General features: G+C 47.2%; 1 protein-coding gene across 1 annotated transcript in view; it reads right to left on the reverse strand.

Moving 5' to 3' along the window:
* Positions 1 to 21,272, reverse strand: part of CSMD2 (CUB and Sushi multiple domains 2) — a 513,762-nt gene that overhangs the window by 244,795 nt on the left and 247,695 nt on the right. The window contains 2 exon segments of the mRNA XM_057305507.1: positions 1,012 to 1,115; positions 18,044 to 18,165. Coding sequence (XP_057161490.1) covers positions 1,012 to 1,115; positions 18,044 to 18,165 — 226 coding nt within the window.

Genomic DNA, 21,272 nt, shown 5'->3' on the forward strand with positions numbered 1-21,272 from the left:
ACAGGATCTTCTCTGGCAGGTGTGGGGAAGGTGTGGGAAGTGCCCGGAACAGAACAGCCCCTGCACAAGGCAGCTAGGACTGAAGAGCCATTTCTCCTTCAGCGTGAAAACCAGAGGACATTGGCCTGGGCCTAGCCTGGTGGGAAGGGGTATGACACGGGATGCTGTCCTGGACTGAAATCAAAAGGCATGAACTCAACTGCTGGTTCTGCCACCAACCAGCTTTGCAACCCTTGGGCCTCAGTGTCCCCACCTATTAAGCAGGGATAATGACACAGTTACATGAGATATCTGATGTGAAAGTTCCCTTTCCAGTACCTGGGCATACAGTGCATGCTCGGTGTACAGGAAACCTTCCCCATCTGGGCAAGGGAGATAGGCCACATGCACTGAATGGGAGTGTTCTCCTGCATTTATGTCAGACTAATGGTGGCGGGCAAAGGAAGAGTTAATGGCCTCCCCGACCCAAGATCCAACAGAACGGAATCCCAGGACAGCACAGCATTATCCTCTTCCTTGACCAGACCATGTACCACTAGCCTTTTTTGGCTCAGGAATTGTGGCCACTATGTGTATGGGGGTCCCAAATCCCTGAAACCGTTCATTTCCCAGGTAGTTATGAGCATGCCGGGAGGTTAGCAACACACTTCCACCATCTCTGAAGTCGGACTGCCATGGATGGACAATGGCCTTGAGGATGGACATGGCCTTGAGGTAGAAGCAGGGGCTGCACAGAAGCAGACCGCCACATGGAATGCTCCAGGCATACACACAGAACCTCAATTCCCCCTCCTCCATGAGAAATTGTTCCTTCTACACACTTTTCCTGGCAGTTCCTAGAGAGAATATGGCCAGTGCTCTGTTTCCTTCGGTCAGAGTAGAGGGGCTGGTCCCCTGTACTTGATGCGGTGTGGCCCTGGGGACCAGACAGGACGTGGGGCACCATCCCACCACCCCCAGGCCAGGGCCATGTGCTCCCCGCCCTCCGGACTACAGCCCCATGTCACTTACACGTAGAGAACGGTTTTCTGGTCCCCGTCCTGCCCACCGTCCCCGACCGTCAGGGTGTCGTAGCCCCTCTCCAAGTCAAAGTCCTCAAAGGCCAGCTTGATCACCTGGGGAGGGAGCACAGGGTTAGGGAGCAGGCAGGGGCTGCCGGGAGACACTCGGACAGCTGTGAGAAGTTCCCTCCTTAGGTCCCGATGCCCAGAGTCCCTGGGACACCGCCCCACACAGCCCCTGGTCCAAATGGAGCATTTCCACGCCACCTTTTGGAGTGTGAGCTATTTCTCTCCAGGCCTTACAGTCCCTGGGGTCTCCTGATGTTTTCCAGAGATGTTCACGGCACATCTGGCCCATTCTGGGGGCTGCTATGGCAACACCAGGCACATCTGGCTGGCTGTGAGAAGATTAGCTTCTCTCTTCATGCTTTAATGCACAGAAGTCCCCCTGGACTTGGTGGCACATGTGGAATCTCAGCCATCTTGCCTGCCCCCAGGGACCTGCAGAAGTTTCTCTTAGCCTCTCCTCTGCCTGCTTTTCTCCACCCTCTTTTGTTTATTCGTTGAATGAATGAATGTTCCAGGAAGGAGGTTTCAACAAGATTCTCTCTCAATTTGTTTCAGTCCTGCCTTCCTCAATATTTACTAAGCACACACCATGTGCCAGGTCTCAACAGTGAGCACGGCCCCTGCCCTTGGTGAGTAGGGGAGACAGAACCTACGCCAAGAACCACCAAGCCCATGCCGGTGGCAGGTGTTCCAGGGAGGCTGTAGGCGTACAGAATGGCCTGGGACTCACGGAGCCTGTGGTGGGGGCAGGAGGAGGTCTGTCCCTGAGGGTGCTGTCGGGCCACAGGGGAATGCTGGGGGAGGGGAGGCATCCTGAGGAGTCAGATGCACAGGGCCTGAGTTTCAGCAGAGACGGGACATTCCAGAACAAGTATTCACTGTCAATGGAAGGTCTGCCAAGTGAGCATACCTGCTGGCTGTTTCACTCTGGGGCACAATGTGGCTGGGTCTTCTGTGCAAGAAGGGGACTAAGGAAGGTCCAGAACTTGAACAATTCGCCTGGAGCTAAGTCCAAAGGGTCTTAAAATCTCCCCTGGCCCAAAGAGCTGGGGTTTATCCTGGGTGGGGGGGTAGAAAAGTTTTAAACAGCGGGTGACAGGGGTACACAGGTGTTTGAGAAAAACGTCAGTCTGGCTGCTCATGTGGAAACAGATGTGGCAGAAGTGAGGCCAGAGGTGATGGGGAAGGTTCCTGTCTAGGTAAGTGATGGAGGAGGGTGGTGGGGGTGGAGAAGAGACAGGTCCTAGCGGTATTCAGAGCTTTGTGACTGCATGGGTGTGGGGACCAAGGGAGGGGAAGGGATTCAGGATGACCCACACGTGGGTCCCTGGACGGGTGGGAGGTGGTACCATGCACAAGGATGGGGCACAGGGTGGCACCACTCCTAATCGCTAATCTGGGCCTCTTTTTGTCTGTTTCATTTTTTTTTTAAGTTTTTGTTTAAATTCTAGTTAGTTAACATACAGTGTAATATTAGTTTCAGGGGTACAATTCACCATACCCAGTGCTCACCACAGCAAGTGCGCTCCTCAATCCCACCTCCTATTTCCCCCCTCCTCTCTGGTAACCATCCGATTGTTCTCTAGAGTTGAGTCTGTTTCTTGGTTTGTCTCTTTCTTTTTTCCCCCTATGATCATTTGTTTTGTTTCTTAAATTCCATGTGTGAGTGAAATGATAGGATATTACTCTTTCTCTGACTGACTTGTTTTGCTCAGTAGTATACTCTCTAGATCCATCCATGTCCTTGCAAATGGCAAAATCTCATTCTTTTTCAGGGGTGAGTAATATTCCATTGTAGATATCCACTGCATCTTCTCTATCCATTCATCTGCGGTTCCGATGTGACGAAGATCTTCCATCTCCCAGCGGGGAGGCTGGAGGTGTTCCTCTGTGTTCTATGCTACGACCCAAGGAGTACAGAATTCCCATGGGAGGTTTTTCCTTGTTGTGTAGGTCTCCTCTGTGCGAACCCACACACTGCTAGCGTGCTGGCACAGCCTCACCCCCGGTGCCCTCAGAAACCACCTGCGGCCACACTGATTCATCAGCCTGGCTGCCATGTCTGAGGGCTCTGCCGCACCGGGCATGGCGTTCTCAGAGAGCAGCATCTCTGTATAAGAACACCCGTGAGCACAGAACAGGACAGCGGAGGAGAGGAGTGCCACTGGCTGGAAGAAAGGTTAAAGGAGGCTTCTCAGAGGAAATGAAGCCGGAGCTGAGCTTGGGAGATGAACCCAAGTTCGCTAAGTGGAAAAGGAAAGGAAAGCCGTCGGGCAGAGGGAGGAGCAGGTAAACAGGGAAAGTGTGGGCTGTGTGACTCGTCCAGAGACTCCTAATGGATCTGCAGTGGATGAAGGCAGAGGGGAGTGGAGGCTGGTGCTGGGAGGAAGTGGGAGGAGCAGAGTAGGAAAGGCTGTCTGTCATGCTGTCTGTCACGGTTTGGGCTTTGTCCTGAAGACAAGGGGAAGTGATAGAAGAGTTGTGAGCAAAGGAGTGAGGTGCAATTTTTGTTTTCAGAGCAACAGCACTGAGGGATGGTGGGACACCAGGAGAGTGATCTCTGGGCTGCAGCAGTCACGTGGGGGAGTGGGGAGGGGAGCCTGCAGCAGGCAGTGGCTGGGGTGCTTTAGGAAGGAGGGATGGCATGGAACGGTCAGCAGTGAGTGCGGATGCCTTCGCCCCCTTGGTTGTCCCATTGCCAGGAGAGCTCACCCCTCACGCTCCTTGATGGCCAACAGCATCATCACGGGACCTTCTGCTCGTGCCAGAATCTCCTTCCCCTCTCACCCTTCCTGGTCCTGTCCTACAGAAGGACGTCACCATTTCCCAGCCAGATGCACATGGAGGGGCCTGGGGCATCTGCTCCCTGTGACCCTCCCCATTGCATAGCCTGTGTGGCTCCCTGGGCTCCCAGGCTTCCCCTTATACTGGCCCGTTCACGACTCTGGTTTGCACAGACCCCTCCTTTCCTGCTGGCTCCGCTAGCAACGCCTCCTCCCTGAGCTCATCTTCTCCAGGGGCTCCAATACCCTTCCTCACCTCTGGGTCTGCACTTACCTGCTGCACTGGCATTGGTCTGTTTACCTGCTCCTCCACTACACCAGGAACTTCGCGGGGGTGGGGCAGGGGTAGGGGCCAGGTCTCCCTGCCTCTGGTGCCACTGACTGTCACTGCACCAGACACAGGCCAGGGGCTCAGACAGTGCTGAACCAGAGAACGTTTTCCAAACCCTTCCCGGCTCCCCAGCACGGACCAATGACTACGCTCTTGGTCTCCCGCTGGAGTTACCATCTAGAACAAAGGCTGGCAAACCATTTCTGTAAAGGGCCAGAGAGTAACTGTTTTGCCCCCTGCAGACCATAGGATGTCTGTTGCAACTACCCACCTCTGCTGCTGTAGCACGAACGCAGCCACAGGCAGCATGCATACAAATGTGCCAGTAAAACCTGACCTACAAAATCAGGCAATGACCTGGTTTGGGCCCACATGGGCGAGTCTGCAGACCCCAGGTCGAGGAGATTCTTTGAGACACTTATTCACAGTTTTCGATCATCTTCTCTTACGAGATTTCTTCATGCAAGCATGGACCCCCTACCATGCGCTCAATGCTGTTCGGAGCCTTTAGGACAATCAGTTCGGGGAAACTCACAACAACAGCTACTATGAATACCTCCATTTTACGAATGGAAAAGCCCAGGCACAGAGATGTTAGGGAACTTGCCTAAGATCGCACAACTGAGTGGTAGAACTGGGACTCGTCAGGCAGCTGGAGGCCAGGCTCTTTGCCACTCACTGCCTCACAACAGCCCCAGCGAGGTCTCGGGTCCACTGGGTAGGGACCATGACTTACCCTTCCCAACCTTCCCTAAGCTCTTTTGCTGAATCCTAGCAGCTGGGCAAGCACTTGCTGCGTGTAAAATACTGCAAGGCCGCGGTGCCTTCTGCAGGAGGAGGGACCTGGCCTCTGCTGGAGTGATGGCCCTGGATGCACACTCTTGCCACCATCACCCCCTTCCAGCCAGCCTCGGGGCAGAGGACACTAGCTCACCAAGCCACCTCCCAAAGAGGGAGTGGAGGATTATTATGTCTATAATGGGAAAATATTGCTTTGAAGGCCAGAACCCAGAGCCATAAAATGATTCACATCACTGGTTAGAGCAGCCATTGATGTGAACTGCATTTCAGAGCATCTGACCCTAATGCAGGAGCTAATTACACCAAGTAGACTGTACAACAGACATAACATTGCAGTGCTGGGACAGCCCCCCAGTGCACAATGTACTGATGCTTTCATTTTTTTTTCTCTTCTCTTTGGCCTTTGTTTAAAGACACGATCCTATAATGACTCATTAACTAACATGCAGATCAATCAAACTTGCAAAGTGTCTTTCTGAGGCAGGAGAGTGGCAGCACATGAAACAGGCGTGATCAAAGAGGCATTTTTGTGTACGGCTCAGACACCCAATTTACACCCATCAAATAAAGGGATAAACGAACCCATCATCTAGGACGTAATTACTGAGGACCTGCCATGTGCCAAGCACCGAGCTAGCTGCTTCCCAGAAGTTATCTCACTTGCCTGACAATTTGGAGCAGAATCCCAAAGCTGAGAGCACGGGGCAGACGGTGAATGCTGGGGATCACAAAGAAGGGGGAAATGAGAGGGGGGTACATGGAGGGGGTACATGGAGGAGGTGCATTGGGCCTCACAGGATGGAGAACAGTGTGGGCTGTGTCCAGGAGATGCTGTGAGCGTTGACCTGGGAGCGAAGAGCAGGGCAGGCAGCCAGGGCAGGGGAGGGGTGGGAGGTGGGGGGTGGGGGGAAAGAGCAGCCTGGCTGAGTCTGCAGTTGGCTTTTACCTGGCAGGCCAGAGCGGGTGGTCTGGACTTGATGGTGAAGACGAGGGGAAGCTATAACTCAGCATGAAGGCAGGGATGGAGGCAGGGAGACCTGCCAGGAGGCTGGTCCAGGGCTCAGGAGTGGCAGCAGGGCCTCGAGGCCCTGTGTTTGCTGCAGAGGGCAGTAGGGGGCAGGGGTCTGCAGACTATAACCTCAGCATACAGCTGCCTTCCTGGAACAGTGGCGGATGGGAGTGAGACCATGGGGGGTGCCCACCCTGGGTCCTGGAGGACAGTCCTTGCTTCCTGAACACTGCCCAGGCTCACCCAAAGGACAGAGATCCCAGGCCTGCCAGCCTGTGCCCGATGCCTTGGGGAGGCCGCAGAGGATCTGGTGCTCACAGGAAGTGTTTTTGGAAGCTGGAGTCCAAGAAACTTAACCTGAGACAGTTTTGTCCAATGACTAAATTTCTGTAAGAGCCTCCTTTCTGGGCTCCTTGCCTCTGCTGCCATCCTTCACTCTGTATCCAAACTCTGAGCCCCAGGATCCCTTAGAGCAGGGGTTGGAGAACCATAGCCCTTGGGCCAAATCTGGCCTGTGGACTGTTTTTATATGGCCCCTTGAATTAAGAAGTGTTCTTATATATTTAAAGGTTTAAAAAAAAATAAAGCACTACAAAGAATATGCAACAAAAACTTCATATGGTCGTCAAAACCTAAAATATTTATTATCTGGCTCTTTACAGAAAAAGTTTGCTGACCTCTGGCATAGAGCGAGGTTTTGCAAATTGGGTTCTCAGGCACCCGAGGGTTCCACAAAGGTACTTGTGCAGCCGTCAACCAAGGCAGAGCAGGAGCCAGAGTGAGCGGAGCCCTGGATCAACCAAAGAAGTTCCTTTTGATCTAGTTCATGTTTTGGGATTCTGTGACAGACATGGACAGTGGTTTACTCAATGTCTCTCCCTCTGTTTACCCGTATTTAACAAAACTCTGAGTTTGGAGTGTGGCAATGTACTTAGCTAACCTCAGGGCTAAGGACAGCTAAGTAACAGTGTTCTGGGCAATAAGACACAAGCTGAGGAGCCCTCAAGGCATTTTCCCACCTTTCTCCTTGCTTTCCTGGAATGCAGATGTGAGGACTAAGCTAGAGCAGCCTTCCTGTGATCATGAGGACAAGCGCCACACACAGAGAATGGCAGAGGGAAAACTAGAAGGTGCTGGAGACACTGAAGGAACTCTTAAACCAGCCCTGAACTCTTCACCTCTGGACCTTTGGTATACGGAGAAATAAACTATGTTTTGTTTTAGCTACTGTGGAGGGATTTTCTATAGTTCACAGTCAATCACAACCTAATAGCTATAGGTTCTGAAGAAAGGCTTTCTATCACCATAGAAAAGTTTGCCAACTCTTGACCCTCAGGATAGAGCTTAGCATCTTGGCAAGAACATCCAAGGCTGAAATGGCCTGCCCTGCTCTTTCCTAGCTAGTCAGAGCTCCCTTCCACAATCCTCTGTGCTGGTCCCACTTCCCCTATTCTTCCTCAGAGCACTTCTCTGAGCCCACGAGGGCTGACCTTGGCTCACCCAGCCTCAGCTTATGAATTCTGCTGTCAGTTTGACCATTAGCTCCATGAAAGGAGGGGAACTCCCTTTTCCTGGGCATAGCCTGCACAGTCATTCCTGGACGGGTCTTGCTGAGGCCCAGGGCAGGACTGGACAAGTGGGCTCTTGGGGTGGGGAGGAGGGGAAGCCAGTGGGAAGGCTAACCTTAACCCCAGGAGTTCAAGCAGACTGGCCTCCAGAACCCTGGAGGAGGCTTTGGAGGAAGCTGGGAAAGAGAGCCCAGGGGCAGAAACTGAAAACTTGCAGACATTCTGGACTTTGGTCACTACCTCAGGTTGAATTTTGGAGGCTCTGAGAGTAGCGAACCCATTCATCCATTCATTGGCTCTTTCACTCACTGATCGATGAATTCATTTATTCACTTAGTCATTCAACAGTTAAAATGCACTTGCCACGTGCTGGGCTTTGGAGAGGCAACAGCAGGCAAGCTAAACATGGCCACTGCCCTGAGAGACCCCAGAGTCTAGAAGAGGAGATGCATGAATTTATGAAAAACACCATACAGTGTGACGGGTGCTGGAATCAGGGAAGCGAGGGGATGGGGCAAGTATGAGGACCACAGAGGGTCCTGGCTAGCCCAGGGCCAAGGCTTGCCTTCAAGAACAGAGGAGGTGGTGTGGGGAGAGAGGAATGCCAAGAGGTAATGTGAGGTGAGGACAACTGTAAGAAGAACAGAATCAGGTTTAGGGGTCACGAGGAACGGGCCTGGGGGCACTTGGAGGGAAGCCCTCCGGTGGCCAGCCAGCATCTCACATGGGCCCAGCACAGACAGGACGTGAGTCAATGTTTGCTGAATGAGTAAGTGAGTGAGCAAATGGGCCACCAGCTGTGCTCCTGACATTTGCACTCGTAAGCCATCATCTGCCCGGAGAGCGATTCCCAATTCTTCAGGTGCACAAAGGGAAGAGTGACATGGTAATCCCTGAGGAGGGAATAATCAAAACCCTGTTATCTTTGGCTTTGAAGTTCATGAAATGCGCTTTCCTTTCTCTCTCCTGTCCATGCCCCCTTCCCCCATCTGCCTTGCTTGTACTTCTTCTCTTGTAAAGGTGGATTGACTCTCCTGCTCAAACCCAGTGAGGTTCACATACAAATCGGATCACAGGTCTCAAGTTCACACTGAGGAGCTGCGGAAGAAAGGCAGATGTGTGCAGGCAGGGCACACGGACGCAGGGCTGGGCTTCAGTTCTGACCACAGAAATTCCATCAGCGTGTCTTCTGGGAGGCCCAGCTGAGAAGTCCCGTCAGGAGGAGGCCCCAGGGCCCCACGGGGGCAGGGCTGTATCTGAGGAGCTACCTGACACGGGGACAGGTCTCCTCCATCAATCATTAACGTAATCAAACATCTTCCGAGCTCCTCCTTCACCAAGCACCGTCCCTGCTTTCGAGGTGCTCATGGGCTGTGGGGGAAGGAGATTCTAAACCCAGCGCGACATGATATGCACACAGACAAAAGGGGCTGATGGAATGCTGTAGGAACGGAGGAAGAACCAAGACCTGGTGGAGATAGGTGGGCTTCTCAGAAGACGGGGTATATGGACAGCGTGTCAAAGGGGGACAGACACTTGCCTGGAGGGGAAGGGGAGGCATACTAGGGCTGGATGTATCCAAACAGAGGGCTGAAAGGGCCGCATGTGTCTATGAACCAGGAGTTCAGCGTGGCTGAAGCCAGGGCTGCCTGAGTGTGTGTGTGTGTGTCGGGGGGGGGGTGCTGTGTGCTTTGTTATGAGGCCAGGGGGTTGTTGTTCAGCACACCAGGGCACCCTCTAAAGGTACAGATTCCCAGCACCCATTTCAGATCCACAGAATCCTATCTTGGAGGAAAGAGCTCTGAAATTTGTGTCTTAAGTTCTCTCCAGGTATTTCTGACAATTAACCAAATTTGGGAAATAGTATTGTGAGCAGAATGACTATAAGGACTAAGATAGACCAAATGGCCAAGGTGGGGCTCACATTTCTCAAGGACATCTCAATCAAAGGGAGAATGTGGAGCCATTTGGAATAGGCCAGCATCACTTGCTCTGAGCCTTCTCTCTTCTCCCTGAATCTGCCAAGCTTCCAGGAGGATGGCCTAGGTGTTTTTAATTGTTTTATTCTTAGTTTACTGAGTAGAGACATACCCCTCACCTGCCTCCCCAATAAGACTGTAAGTTCTTGTCCCCACAGTGCAGAGCTGCACAGTCCATAAGTACTCAGTCCATGCTGGTATGTTGACATATTCTTGGCCATTTCCACACCAGAGCATTTCACTTCTCTTTGGACCTTCTTGCTGTCCTTGGGGGGCTCTAGTTACTGGAACATTCACAGCTCCCTCTCGATCTCAGCCCACAGAGGTTCTACAAGGGGGATGGAATTCCAGCAAGAGTCCTCATATCCACAGATACCCAGGTGCCTGGGATGAATAATCATCTCAGGATCATAAGGAGGGGCAGACATGCGTCCTGCCCTGTGCGCGTCCCGGCAAAGCCCAGCCTCTCTTCCCGATACTGTCCTTCTGCACCTGTTCTGTGCAAGAGAGCCCCTGCCTTCTCAGTCCCAGGTGTCTCTCACTTACTTCAGGTCCTTCTACATCTTCACTCTCTTCCTCCTCGCATGCTCCGCCCTCAGCCTGCAAACACACTCCAGTTTCCAACATCCTGAACAAATGATATAAGTGGCCCCAAACTTTCTGTCCACCCCGCCTCCCTTTCCTGCTCTTTTTCCTTCCTTCACGTCACCTTGAAACTTGTCAGAAGGGCTGTCTGGGCTCCTTGCTCCTAGCACTTCCCCTCCCATCCATTCTCTCCCCACCCCACGGCTGTTTCTACCCCCAAAGCTTCACTGAAAGATCCTCTTCCAAGGCCAAAGCCAACAGTCTCTTTTCAGTCCTTTCCCCAGCAAGACCTGTTCATCACCACCATTGTTAGACGTATCCTGGTTGGAAACTCTCTCCTTTTGGGGCGATTCTCCTCCTACCTTACGCTGTTCTTCCTCTGTGTCTTGCACTGGATTTCCTTTATCTATAAGGACGGTGTTTCCAGATCCATTCGGAATCTTCCTATTCTCTTTGCTCTCTCCAGGAAGTGTTGTCTATTCCTTAGGCTTCTATTCTCCCCCATGTACTGAGGAGGTAACACTCAACTTCTCTCTTGAACCCATTTACCCAGTTTCCAACTGGGTAATACCCAAATGTCACTGCACGAAACACAGGCACCTCAAATGCACCATGTTTTCCCTGTAAAGCATGTTCCTCCCCTTCCATTTCCTTTTAAAGCCTCCCATTGGTCCAAGTCGGAAAGTATTATGTCATCGTTCACTTGCTCACTGAATCCATGTTTGCCATGTGCCCACTATGTGCCAAGTGCTGTGCTGGTCACCTGGGATACAGTGTTGAATAAGACTCTCCTTTCCCCCCCAACCTCACATTCAGTCAGCCACCAAGTCCCATTCCATTCCCTAAATTTCTCTTAAATCTTTCTCCCCCTCCATGTCTCCAAAGCCTTGGTGGATGTCCCCATTTTTCTTACTTGGGTAACTGCTTCTGCCTCCTAACTTGTCTTGCTCCCTCCAGGATCCCTCTCTAATCCTCTCCATTGCTGCCAGAGTCATCTTCCAAAAACTCAGACCTTCCTGCTATTGATCTGGTTTGGAAGAAAGGATGACCCTCATCCTTTCCAAGGCTGATCTCAGGGCTGTCAGTCCCACACCCTCCCATCTACCCTGGGACCTTGTTCCATCCAGCAGCATAGCCCAGCTGCTGAGAGCATGCGCAGTGGAACCACAAAGACCAGGTTTAAATCCTGGTGCTGCCACTTCCTGGCTATGCACTATGACTAAGTTTCCTACCCATTAACCTATCCACGATTCAGTTTCCTCATCCATCACCTGGGTCTTTCACCACCTAATTGTACTATGAAGAGAATGAAACAAAAGCATTTATACAGAAGGCTTAGCTCAGTGCTTGGCATATGATATGCATATAATAAGACATAACTATTGTCGTTACTACAAGAGCCTAACATTTCTGCCCTTAAAAATCTGCCTCAGGACAAAGCCCAAGCCTCTCTGTTGGGCATGTAGGTTCAGTATGATCTGGATCCTGTGACCTTTCCAACTTCATCTTGATCCAGACATGTTGAATTCCTTTCAGTTCTGAGAGGTTGCTCCAAACCTCAGCATCTTTGCACATGCATCCACTCTGAGATATGGATTTCCAAGCCTACTCCTCCTTGCAGACCCTGCTCAAATGTGAAAACTTCCCTGACCTTCCAGTGAGTGGCTCCTTCCAACATTTTCCAAGATAGCAAACTGGACACCCCTCCAACAGCATTCACCCACACTCTAGGTTTTTATTTATGTGCCTGTCGTCTCTCCTGTGTACATACATGTTCCGCAAGGGCAGAGTCATATCTACAGTTAGTGAATGAATGAGTGCTCATCTCATAAGACATGTTATGAACTTGGAGAGACTGGGCTTTTCACTGAGGGGGGCATTCCAAGGGCGACTGGACAGGCAGTCCTCGGACACACCTGCATCCTGCCCGTGGCCAGTGAACAGGGTTAGAAACACATTATGCATCTTCCCTGATGTTTGCAGGAAGGCAGCTCTGGTTTCTCAGTCTTGGATTTCCGGGTGCCACACTTACACCCTTCTTTCTGCACGCAATGCTCCCTGGCTCTCTTCCAGTGTGGTGTTGGTAAGGACTCCCTTCAGCCTCTCTGGGCTCCTCAGCACTGCCTGAAGCTCCTAGAGAACCCCTGGAGATGACGGGAACATCCTTTCCACAGCTTGACTCTGAGGGAGTACCCTTCAGAGGGGCGGGCTTCAGGAAGCCAGGCTGGCGTGACCTCCTGCAGGACACGTGTGGGAGTGACTGATATGGAGTCCTAGCCCTTCTGCAGGGTGGGGGAAGCTGAATCAAACTGTTTCTCAGAAACTTCTCAGGCCTTATCTACACTTTCCCCTGTACCTCGCCTTCAGGTTCAAAAGAAACCTGAGATAAGCGTCTTTAACAACACTCTAGAAAGAGCCTTCTCGTCAACAACTTAATAACCTTGTGGTAGTAAGTCCTTCGGGTCCAGTCTCCATCCCCAGGTGGCTGAAACATCCTTCCCTATTGACTAGATTCATCATCAAATAGTCTGATGAAACGTGACTCTTTCTTTGTAAAATGCCCTGCAGAGGAAATCTGTTTCCATTGTCCCCAGCACTGTGGTCCTAAGCACCCTCACCAAACAATTCTAAAATGCTGAGTACAATTTAAAAAGAAAAATAGTAAATGCTATGAACTGACTTTTATCTCCCCCATATTTCATATGTTAAAGCCTTAACCCTCAGTGTGATAGAATTTGGAGAGAGGGCCTGAGGTCATAAGGGTAGGGCCCTAATCCAGTGGTATTGGTGTCCTTATAAGAGGAGCAGAAGACACGGAAGAGTTTCTCTCTCCGCATGCATACAGAGGAAAGGCATGCGAGGAGGAGGCCATCTACAAGCTAGGAGAAGGCCTCACCAGAAACTGAATTTGTTGGCACCTTGATTGTGAACATCTAGCTTCCAGAACAGTGGGAAAATACATGTCCCTTGTTAAGGCCACCCAGTCTATTTTGTTTTGTTATGGCAGCCTGGGTAGACTAATAAAGTAAGAATACTCAGAGTCCGAATCCAGTGAATGTAGGACCCGAAATGTGACTCAGATGAAGCTGGCATTGGCTCTGAGTGCATTTTTAAAAACTGGTGAAGCAGAGCTCTGGTTTTCAGGGCCTTGCGGAGAAGAGGGAACAGGAGACAAAGGTCAGGACCCACAAAAGTGGGGATTCTAGTATGACAGCCCTGAATAAAGCTAGGCTAATTAAAGCTGCACCCATAGTGTGAGGGTGAGTGAGAAGACAGACTGCCTTCCTTCTCACCTGCCACTACTGCCCTCTGCACGGATCTGGAGGCTGATGACTTATCTTAGACCTTGACACTGAGTGGACAGCAAACAGAAAACTTCCCCCGGGACTCCTTGACAATAAGTCTGACTTCACATGCGTTTGCAAGTTACTTGGGTGGGTTGAAACCTTCATACTGAGAATTTAGTATGAGAGGTTTCTGGCTGGTAATGCCCCCAGGCACTGGGCAGAAGTGAATGTAAACTCTCTCTGGAAGAAACCACCTTAAACCCAGGTCTCAAAGAAGTCTCATAGACAAAGTTTATGATTTTAACCACACAGTCAAGAATTACAGACAGTACAAGGAAGGAAACGTGGTTCTGGGGGGGCAAGAAGTGAGAAACAACAGACGACAGAGGGGCAAGAAGTGAGACACAACAGATGACAGAATCAAACTTGCAAAGACTTCAGATATTGGGATTAACAGATACAGAATATAAAATAAACATGTTTACCATACTTAAAGAATTAAGGAACACATGAGTAGGGGACAAAACCATAAAATATGATCAAGAGCTTTTTGTAAAAAACAAAATAGGATCTCATAAAATATGAATGGTGCTATTTGAAATTAAAATAAATCTTCAGTGAATGAATTCAACAGAGATTAGATGTAGATCAACTGAGAATTGGTGAAGAGAATGAAAGAAAAATATAGAAGTTAAGGAACATTGAAGATGAAATGAGAAAGATTAACCTGTCTTGTCAGGCTTTCAGAAGCAGAAAAGAGACAGAATAAAAGAGAGAAAACAGTTGAAAAGACAATGGCTAAAAATTTCCCCAAACTGATGAAAGATACAATCCACAGATTCCAGAGCTTAATGAAGTCAATCAGGATAAATGCCAAGATATCCACAACTCGACACTTGATTGTGAAACTGCAGAACAATAAAGACAAGGCAAAGACCATAAAAGCAGCTGGAAGACTATCATACAAAGGAATGACAGTAAACTTACAGCCACAATGGGAGCTAGAAGACATCGGGATAATATTTCCATGTGCAGAGAGAACATAATTATCAAACAAGAATCAAATACTTAGTGAATTGCAGTGTTCTTACAAGAACAAGGGGAGAACAGACATTTTAAGACAAACAAGAACTAAGAAAGTTTGCCATTAACAGGAAAATAAATTCTAACGCATGTACTTTGGACAGAAAGAAAGTAATGCCAAAGAGAAGGACTGATATGCAAGAAGAAATAGTGAACAAAATGGTAAATGTGTGAGTAAATCTAAATGGACATTAGTTTTATTAAACAAGAGCAATAATGACTTGTGAGTAAAAGAAAGGCAACATGAAAATACACACACCATAGAGTATGAATTGGGAAGGAGTAATTAAAGTCAGTGTTCTAAGACCTCTGATTTTCAGAGGGAACATAAAATTACTATTTACATTAGAATTTGTTAAGTATGCATATTAACGCTAGACATCTGGGGTAACCCCGAAAAATACAAATGATAGTATAATTTAAACGGTCTAACTTTTCCAGTTGAAAGACAAATGGTCAGAGGGGATTTTTAAAAATCCAGCTATACACAAGACATATATAACACATGAGGAAGTAGAAAGGTTGAAAGCAAGAGAATAAGATTTATTAAACCAAAACCAAAAAAACCAAAACCCAAAAAACAAACCAAAAACTGATGGTATAGCTGGGGGGAAAAGCTTTAAGGTCAAAAACATTACTACAGGTATAGAGAGTCATTAAATAACCACGAGAAATTATGGACTCTGGGAAATAAAACCAAGAGTTTTAGAGGGGAGGGGGATAGGAGGATGGGCTAGCCCAGTGAAGGGTATTAAGGAGGGCATGTATTGCATGGAGCACTGGGTGTTATATGCAAACAATGAATCATGGAACACTACATCAAAAGCTAATGATGTACTGTATGGTGACTAACACATCTTAATATAAATAAATAAATAAATAAATATATAAATAAATAAATTTTTGAAAAAGCTCAATTCATCAGCAAGATATAAAATTCTCAACTTGCATGCTCTAATAACAGTCTCAAAATATAGAAAGCAAAAACTGACAGAATTCCAGGGAATATTAGTCAGACCACCATCATAGTGGGAGATTTTAATATGTCTTCTCTTGCAATTGACTGATAAAGAATGCAAAACAATGAAGATATAAAGACATAAGCACAATTAGCAAGGCTGATGTAATGAAGATATTAGAACACAAAAACTGCAAAATACAGCTTATTTTTCAAACACACAAAGAATATATGTGAAAAATGACATTCCTGATCCTAAAAACATTCCTGATCCTAAAAGTTTCAACAAATTTCAAATGATTCAAATACAGACAATGTTCTCTGACCACAGCTTTAGAATCAGTAACAAAAAGACAGCTAGAAAAATCCTCTATCTGGAAATTAAGAAATATTTCTAAAAAACTCATGGTTGAAAGATAAAAGAATAATGGAATTGGAAAATATTCAGAACTGAAGGAAAAAAGAAATACTACCTATGAAACCTGTGGGAATATAGCCAAAATAGTCTTCAGAGGGAAATTTGTAGCCTTAGATGCTTAAATAAGATTGAAAAAAAAATGAATTAAGCATCAAAGTTAGCATGTTAAAAAAGGAGTATAAACCAAGAATATACCAAAATATAATTGAAGGAAAGAAACTGGTGAAATAAAAAATAAACACATCAAAAGAAATATTAACAAAACTAAAATTGGTTCTTTGCAAAGAATAAAATGTGTGAAACCTCTGGCAATATTGAGCAAAAAAGATACAAAATTAGAAATAAAAGAGGGAATAAAATATATATAGTAAGAGATAGTATACACAACTTTATGGCCAATAAATTTGAAAACTTACTAAAATGGACTCAAGAAAAAAATAAGATAATCTAATAGTCCTTTAGTCATTAAAAGTATTAAAACTATAGTTTGAAATCTTTCAACAAAGGAACACCAAATCTAGATAGTTCTGCTGAAAAGTTCCACCAAGTTTCTAAGGTAAAAGTTATTCCAACTTCCACTATTAACTCCATAGGATAAAAAGAGAAGATATACTTGCCAAATCATTTTATGAGGCTAACAATGTCTTGATGAAAAAAATCTGGCAAGGGTAACATGAAAAAAAAAAAAAAGGTCAATCTCACTAACAAAATGGAAGCAAATTACTAAACAAAATATTAGTGAATCAAATATAGGCATTTATAACACTTAGACGCTTATTTAAGCATCTAATACTAAATTACCAAGTTGGGTTTGTCCCAGGAACAAAAGGTCCGTTTAACATTAGAAAAATCAACTAATGTAATTCACCACGCTAAGAAAATTAAGGAGCAAATCATGATTATATCAATAGATATAGAAAGGTGCTTGATAAAACTCTACATTTATTCACAATAGAGCACTTAGAGAACTAGAGTCAGAAAGGAACCATAAATTAAAAAAAAAAACTTCAGCAAACATCACACTTAATGATAAAATAAGAACATTCTATTTAACATCAAACAATGACAAGTGTGCCCACCATCATCACAATGACTGACTGTGTACTGGAGGGTCTAGCAAGAACATTAGGGCAAGAAAAAGAATAAAGAAAAGGTATAGGGATTGGAAAGGAAAAAGTAAAACCATCATTCTTTGTCCTTTCTAGAAACCCCAAATAATTTGCAGATAAATTATTACAGGAGTTACTGTATTAAAAAAATCAAAGAATAAAAATTAATTGCATCTCTAAACACTAGCAAGAACTAGAGAGAAAGTGAAATTTTAAAAGATATGATTTATAACAGTAACAATAAATACAAGATATCTAGAAGTACGTATATTAAGAAACGAACAAGATCTATAATGGAAAAAAAAAGCTACACAAGTTTACTGACAGCCCTAAGGAAATAGAGATATACCATACTCATGGATGGGAAGACTCAGTATCATAAAGATATCAGTTCTTCTCCAACTGATCTGTAGTTTTGGTATAAGTAAAATAAAGATTCTAACACGTTGTTTTGTGGATCTTGGCACGATACTTGTAAAATCTATGACAGAACAAAGAGCATTGCACCGGAAAAAACCAAATGTGAAATAAACATGTGAAGAGATGTATACAGCAGGGCAAACTACACAAACCAATGGAGACAAATCTTGGGGACACAATTTTGAGTGAAGTTGATTAAGAATATATACGACATGAAAATGTTTCTGTGAGGTCCAAACGCTGGCTTACTAAATAATGTATTTTTAAAGATATACATTTATAAGCAAACTATAACGAAAAGCAGAGGAACAAAAAGCACACAGTCAAGGTGCCTGAGGGGTAGGAAACAGAATGGGATTGGGGAGGGAGGGACATGCATCACTAAGGTAGCTGTGTTTGTTTCGTTTTTCTTAGGTTGGGAGAGGACCATGAGGTCGTTTGTTGTATTGATGTTCTTTATATCTTACTTATGTTTCACAAATATGCTTTTTAACTACTTGATATTTAATAAAAACAATTTTTAAGAATTGCCTGCAGAGAATCTACCACAACCAAGTTCTGGGTTTGAAACCTCTCGGAGACCAACTGTTCCCAAGCCAGACCTGCCCACAGGTTACTCCCCATCCTCCCCCAGAGCCTTACCTTGGCAGGGTTGAGTGCTGTGATGATCCACACACAGTGTGCATTGTTGTCATACTGAATAGGGAAATTGGGGGAGGTGATGATGCCCGAGGGGCCTCGAAGATGGGCATCACACATGCGGGCTGCAGGGAGGAGATGAAAGGCAAGCATCTTAGTTTAGACTAGATCCACTTCCCATCCCCCCTCCTACTTCCAGCCAGAAGATCCTGGAGTCTGTACAGTCCCACCCCAGATAATAACCTGCTTCCTATTTCCTCCCCCAGTTCCCTGCAGGCTCAAAGGAAAGTCACAGTTTTGGGAACACTGGCGGAGGGAGGGGCAGGCCTATAAGTCCTCACCTGCCGCAGGTGATGCAATGATTAATTTCCATGGTCAGGCTAAGCAAGCCTCTCTATCCTGACTCCACTGTGATCGAGCAGCTCATCTCCCCCAGGACGGTGTGAGCTAGTACTACTCATGCTGACCTAAAGCCAGGTAAGCTCCAGGCAGCTATGGGCATGCTGAGTTGCTCGCTCCTTGCTCTGCTGACCTGTGTTTCCCCATTTGCTCTCAGCCTCCTGAAGCAGAATCTCAGGATGTCCCAGAATGTCTGCACCCAAGGACTCTGCCAAGGCCCCCAGCTCAGCCTGGTGCCAGGCACCCAGAGTGATTTCAGTGCCAATCAGGTACTTCCCAATTCCTTCCCCATGCTCAGCACATGTTTGAAACAGGCTTTTGACTGGAAGCATAAAGATTCAAGGTGAATTAGAAGAAGTGCTCTACTCAAGTAGATATAAAGTGTTATCAATCACAGCTTAATCTAATTAAGCTCTTTAAAATAGCTTCTAAACTAATTAGATTAAGTAGTGATTGATAACAGTTAAGGTACTACATTGTACCTAGGTGTTTGCCTTCTTTAAAAACGTGCTCTTTAGTTCTGGCCACATCATTCTTCAGTATTAGCGCTCAGCTATTTTAATAAAGAGTTCTATGAGTCTGTTCTGTTGCTGCCCACATGGCAATTTATCCTAATTGTAGGCAAAGTGCCTAACAGTAAAGAAATAGTGAGCAAACTCAACCAGCTTAAGTATATAAAATGAAAGTGGTGTCAAACCTGGTTTCCTCTGATGGGGCAAAATATCATAGGGCCCCTCTACGCAGGTGGATAGCAGCCACGTAAACCTTTGCTGGGTAAGCCCCGGGGGGCCTGGGAAGCGGTTTCCACAGCCCCCGGCCATAATTAATCTGCTCATTGCCGGCACTTGTTCCTGCACTCACTCATTCCCACACACACTGAGTGCCTGTGACTGGCCAGGCAGAATGTGGGGAGAGAAAAATATCTAGGACACAACCCCTCCTCTCGAAAGGGCCACCGATAAGTGGGGGAAGCAGGTATGGAAACAGCCACAATCAAGCAGAGCAAGTGTTGTCAGAGCGTTACTTGTAAGAGGCCACTGGCTCCGACTTGCTCCTTCTCTACCGGGTCAGCACTGTCAGCGAGGATGTTCCTTCCGGTGGCTGGCCCCGGTCTTACACCTGAAGGATCTTCCCCCACAGGAGCTCCAATGACAGTTGAGTCAAGTTTGAAAAAAGCCCTAGAGGAACGCTTTCCTCCATTCCCTTCATGTACAGCTGACTGCGCCTATAATTCTGTGCTGGGAAACTCTTAGCTTCACAGATTGTACTTGATACAACTGGGCCTGAAGGTAGCTCACCACGGTGAGGACAGCATAGGCCACGGGGTTTACCAGCTTAGTTTTCTGGGCTGGTTAAGTTGGAAAGGCTCTCTGACTCTACTTTATCTGTAAAATGGGGCTAGTGATACCACCTCATCAAGGCATGGTGAGGATGAAACTGGATGAGTTACTGGATGGGAAGACTCATTCAGGTCCTAGGACGTCATCAATATTCAACAAAGGGGACTGTGGGACTCCTGATGCCATGTTCATTCATTTCTCAAGGCCAAAGGTCTTTTTCCTACCTTCCTTGGTTTCTTTACTTAGGATTTTTTCCCATGGCTGAGAACATTAGTATACAAATTAGGAAAAGACCATCAAAACCAAAACCACGATCCCACCCACCTTTGCAAAGGGGACTTGTGGATTCAGAACCCTAGCCCTATAGGGAATTCCTACGAATCTCTACCAGCACCACTTGTACTCTTCTGAAAAGTCAGGTTTGCTGCCTTAAAAGCCCTCACCCTCAGACTCAATTTATCCCACACCTGTTTCCAAAGATTAGATGGTATTTGCATTCTGTCAAAACATGTTGAAGGTCATTAAAAAGAACAGGTCAAAAAGGCATTTACCACTTTAAGGGCTTTGAGCGGCTTAAATAAAATATTAAAATGTGCAGACAGTTAACATGGGGGTACCTCAAAACAGGTTCAGAATGGAGCACCAGCTACTTTTTCCCTCTGCTGTCTGGGTAGGGTCAGGTGGGGATATGTGGACAGACAGACATCACCCTGAGCAGCCAGCCCCTGGGATCCCACCAGCGGATGGACAGCTCATCGATGCGACCCACACAGGCTGGCAAAATGGGAGGTGCTCAGACAACGTCTGAATAAATGAATAATGTATCGGTGCTTCTCTATCTGCCTTTTCCTGTCAAATGTTCTTCTGGATAACTTCTAGGAGAGACTTCTCCAGGACCCTCTGTGCCTAAGCTCTGCAGACAGCAACCCAGGGGACCTTCGGGAGACACCACTGGGACCCACAGCCAATCATGGCACAGAAACAGCTTGGCACCAGAAAGCGAGCTGCTCCAGATGAAAGCGCCTCTGGTCTTCTCCCTTCTCCCCAAATCTTACTCCCGCCCTCTTCTATGCTGCTTTCCCTTGCCTCTCCTGCTCCTGACCTCCCTTCTTGCTCTTTCCCTCGGCCTCTCGAACAGCATCCCCACCACAAATTCTAAGACAAACAAACCTCAACTTGTAGCTGCAACATCTTTCAGAACCTCCCACTCCAACTCCTGCCGTGACTGAGGTCTGGCTTCTCTCCAGGGCAGTGCTTTCCACTGCTGCCCTCTGCAGTGGACAGTTTCTTCCTGCTCCCCAGTATCTCCTTCCACAAATGTTACCTGAACCCCCAGAGGAACTCTCCTTTGATCTTCATTGAGATCTCACCCCATCGACACCAGCCTTGTCTCTTTAGCCATAAGTTCCCCATCCCCTTTTCCATCCTTATCCAACTTAGATCCCATGGTCCACCATTATGATCATTTTCTTACAAATCCACCCAAGTCTCTG

The sequence above is a fragment of the Ursus arctos genome, unplaced genomic scaffold (assembly GCF_023065955.2).
Source record: "Ursus arctos isolate Adak ecotype North America unplaced genomic scaffold, UrsArc2.0 scaffold_32, whole genome shotgun sequence".
In the NCBI taxonomy this organism is placed as follows: Eukaryota; Metazoa; Chordata; class Mammalia; order Carnivora; family Ursidae; genus Ursus; species Ursus arctos.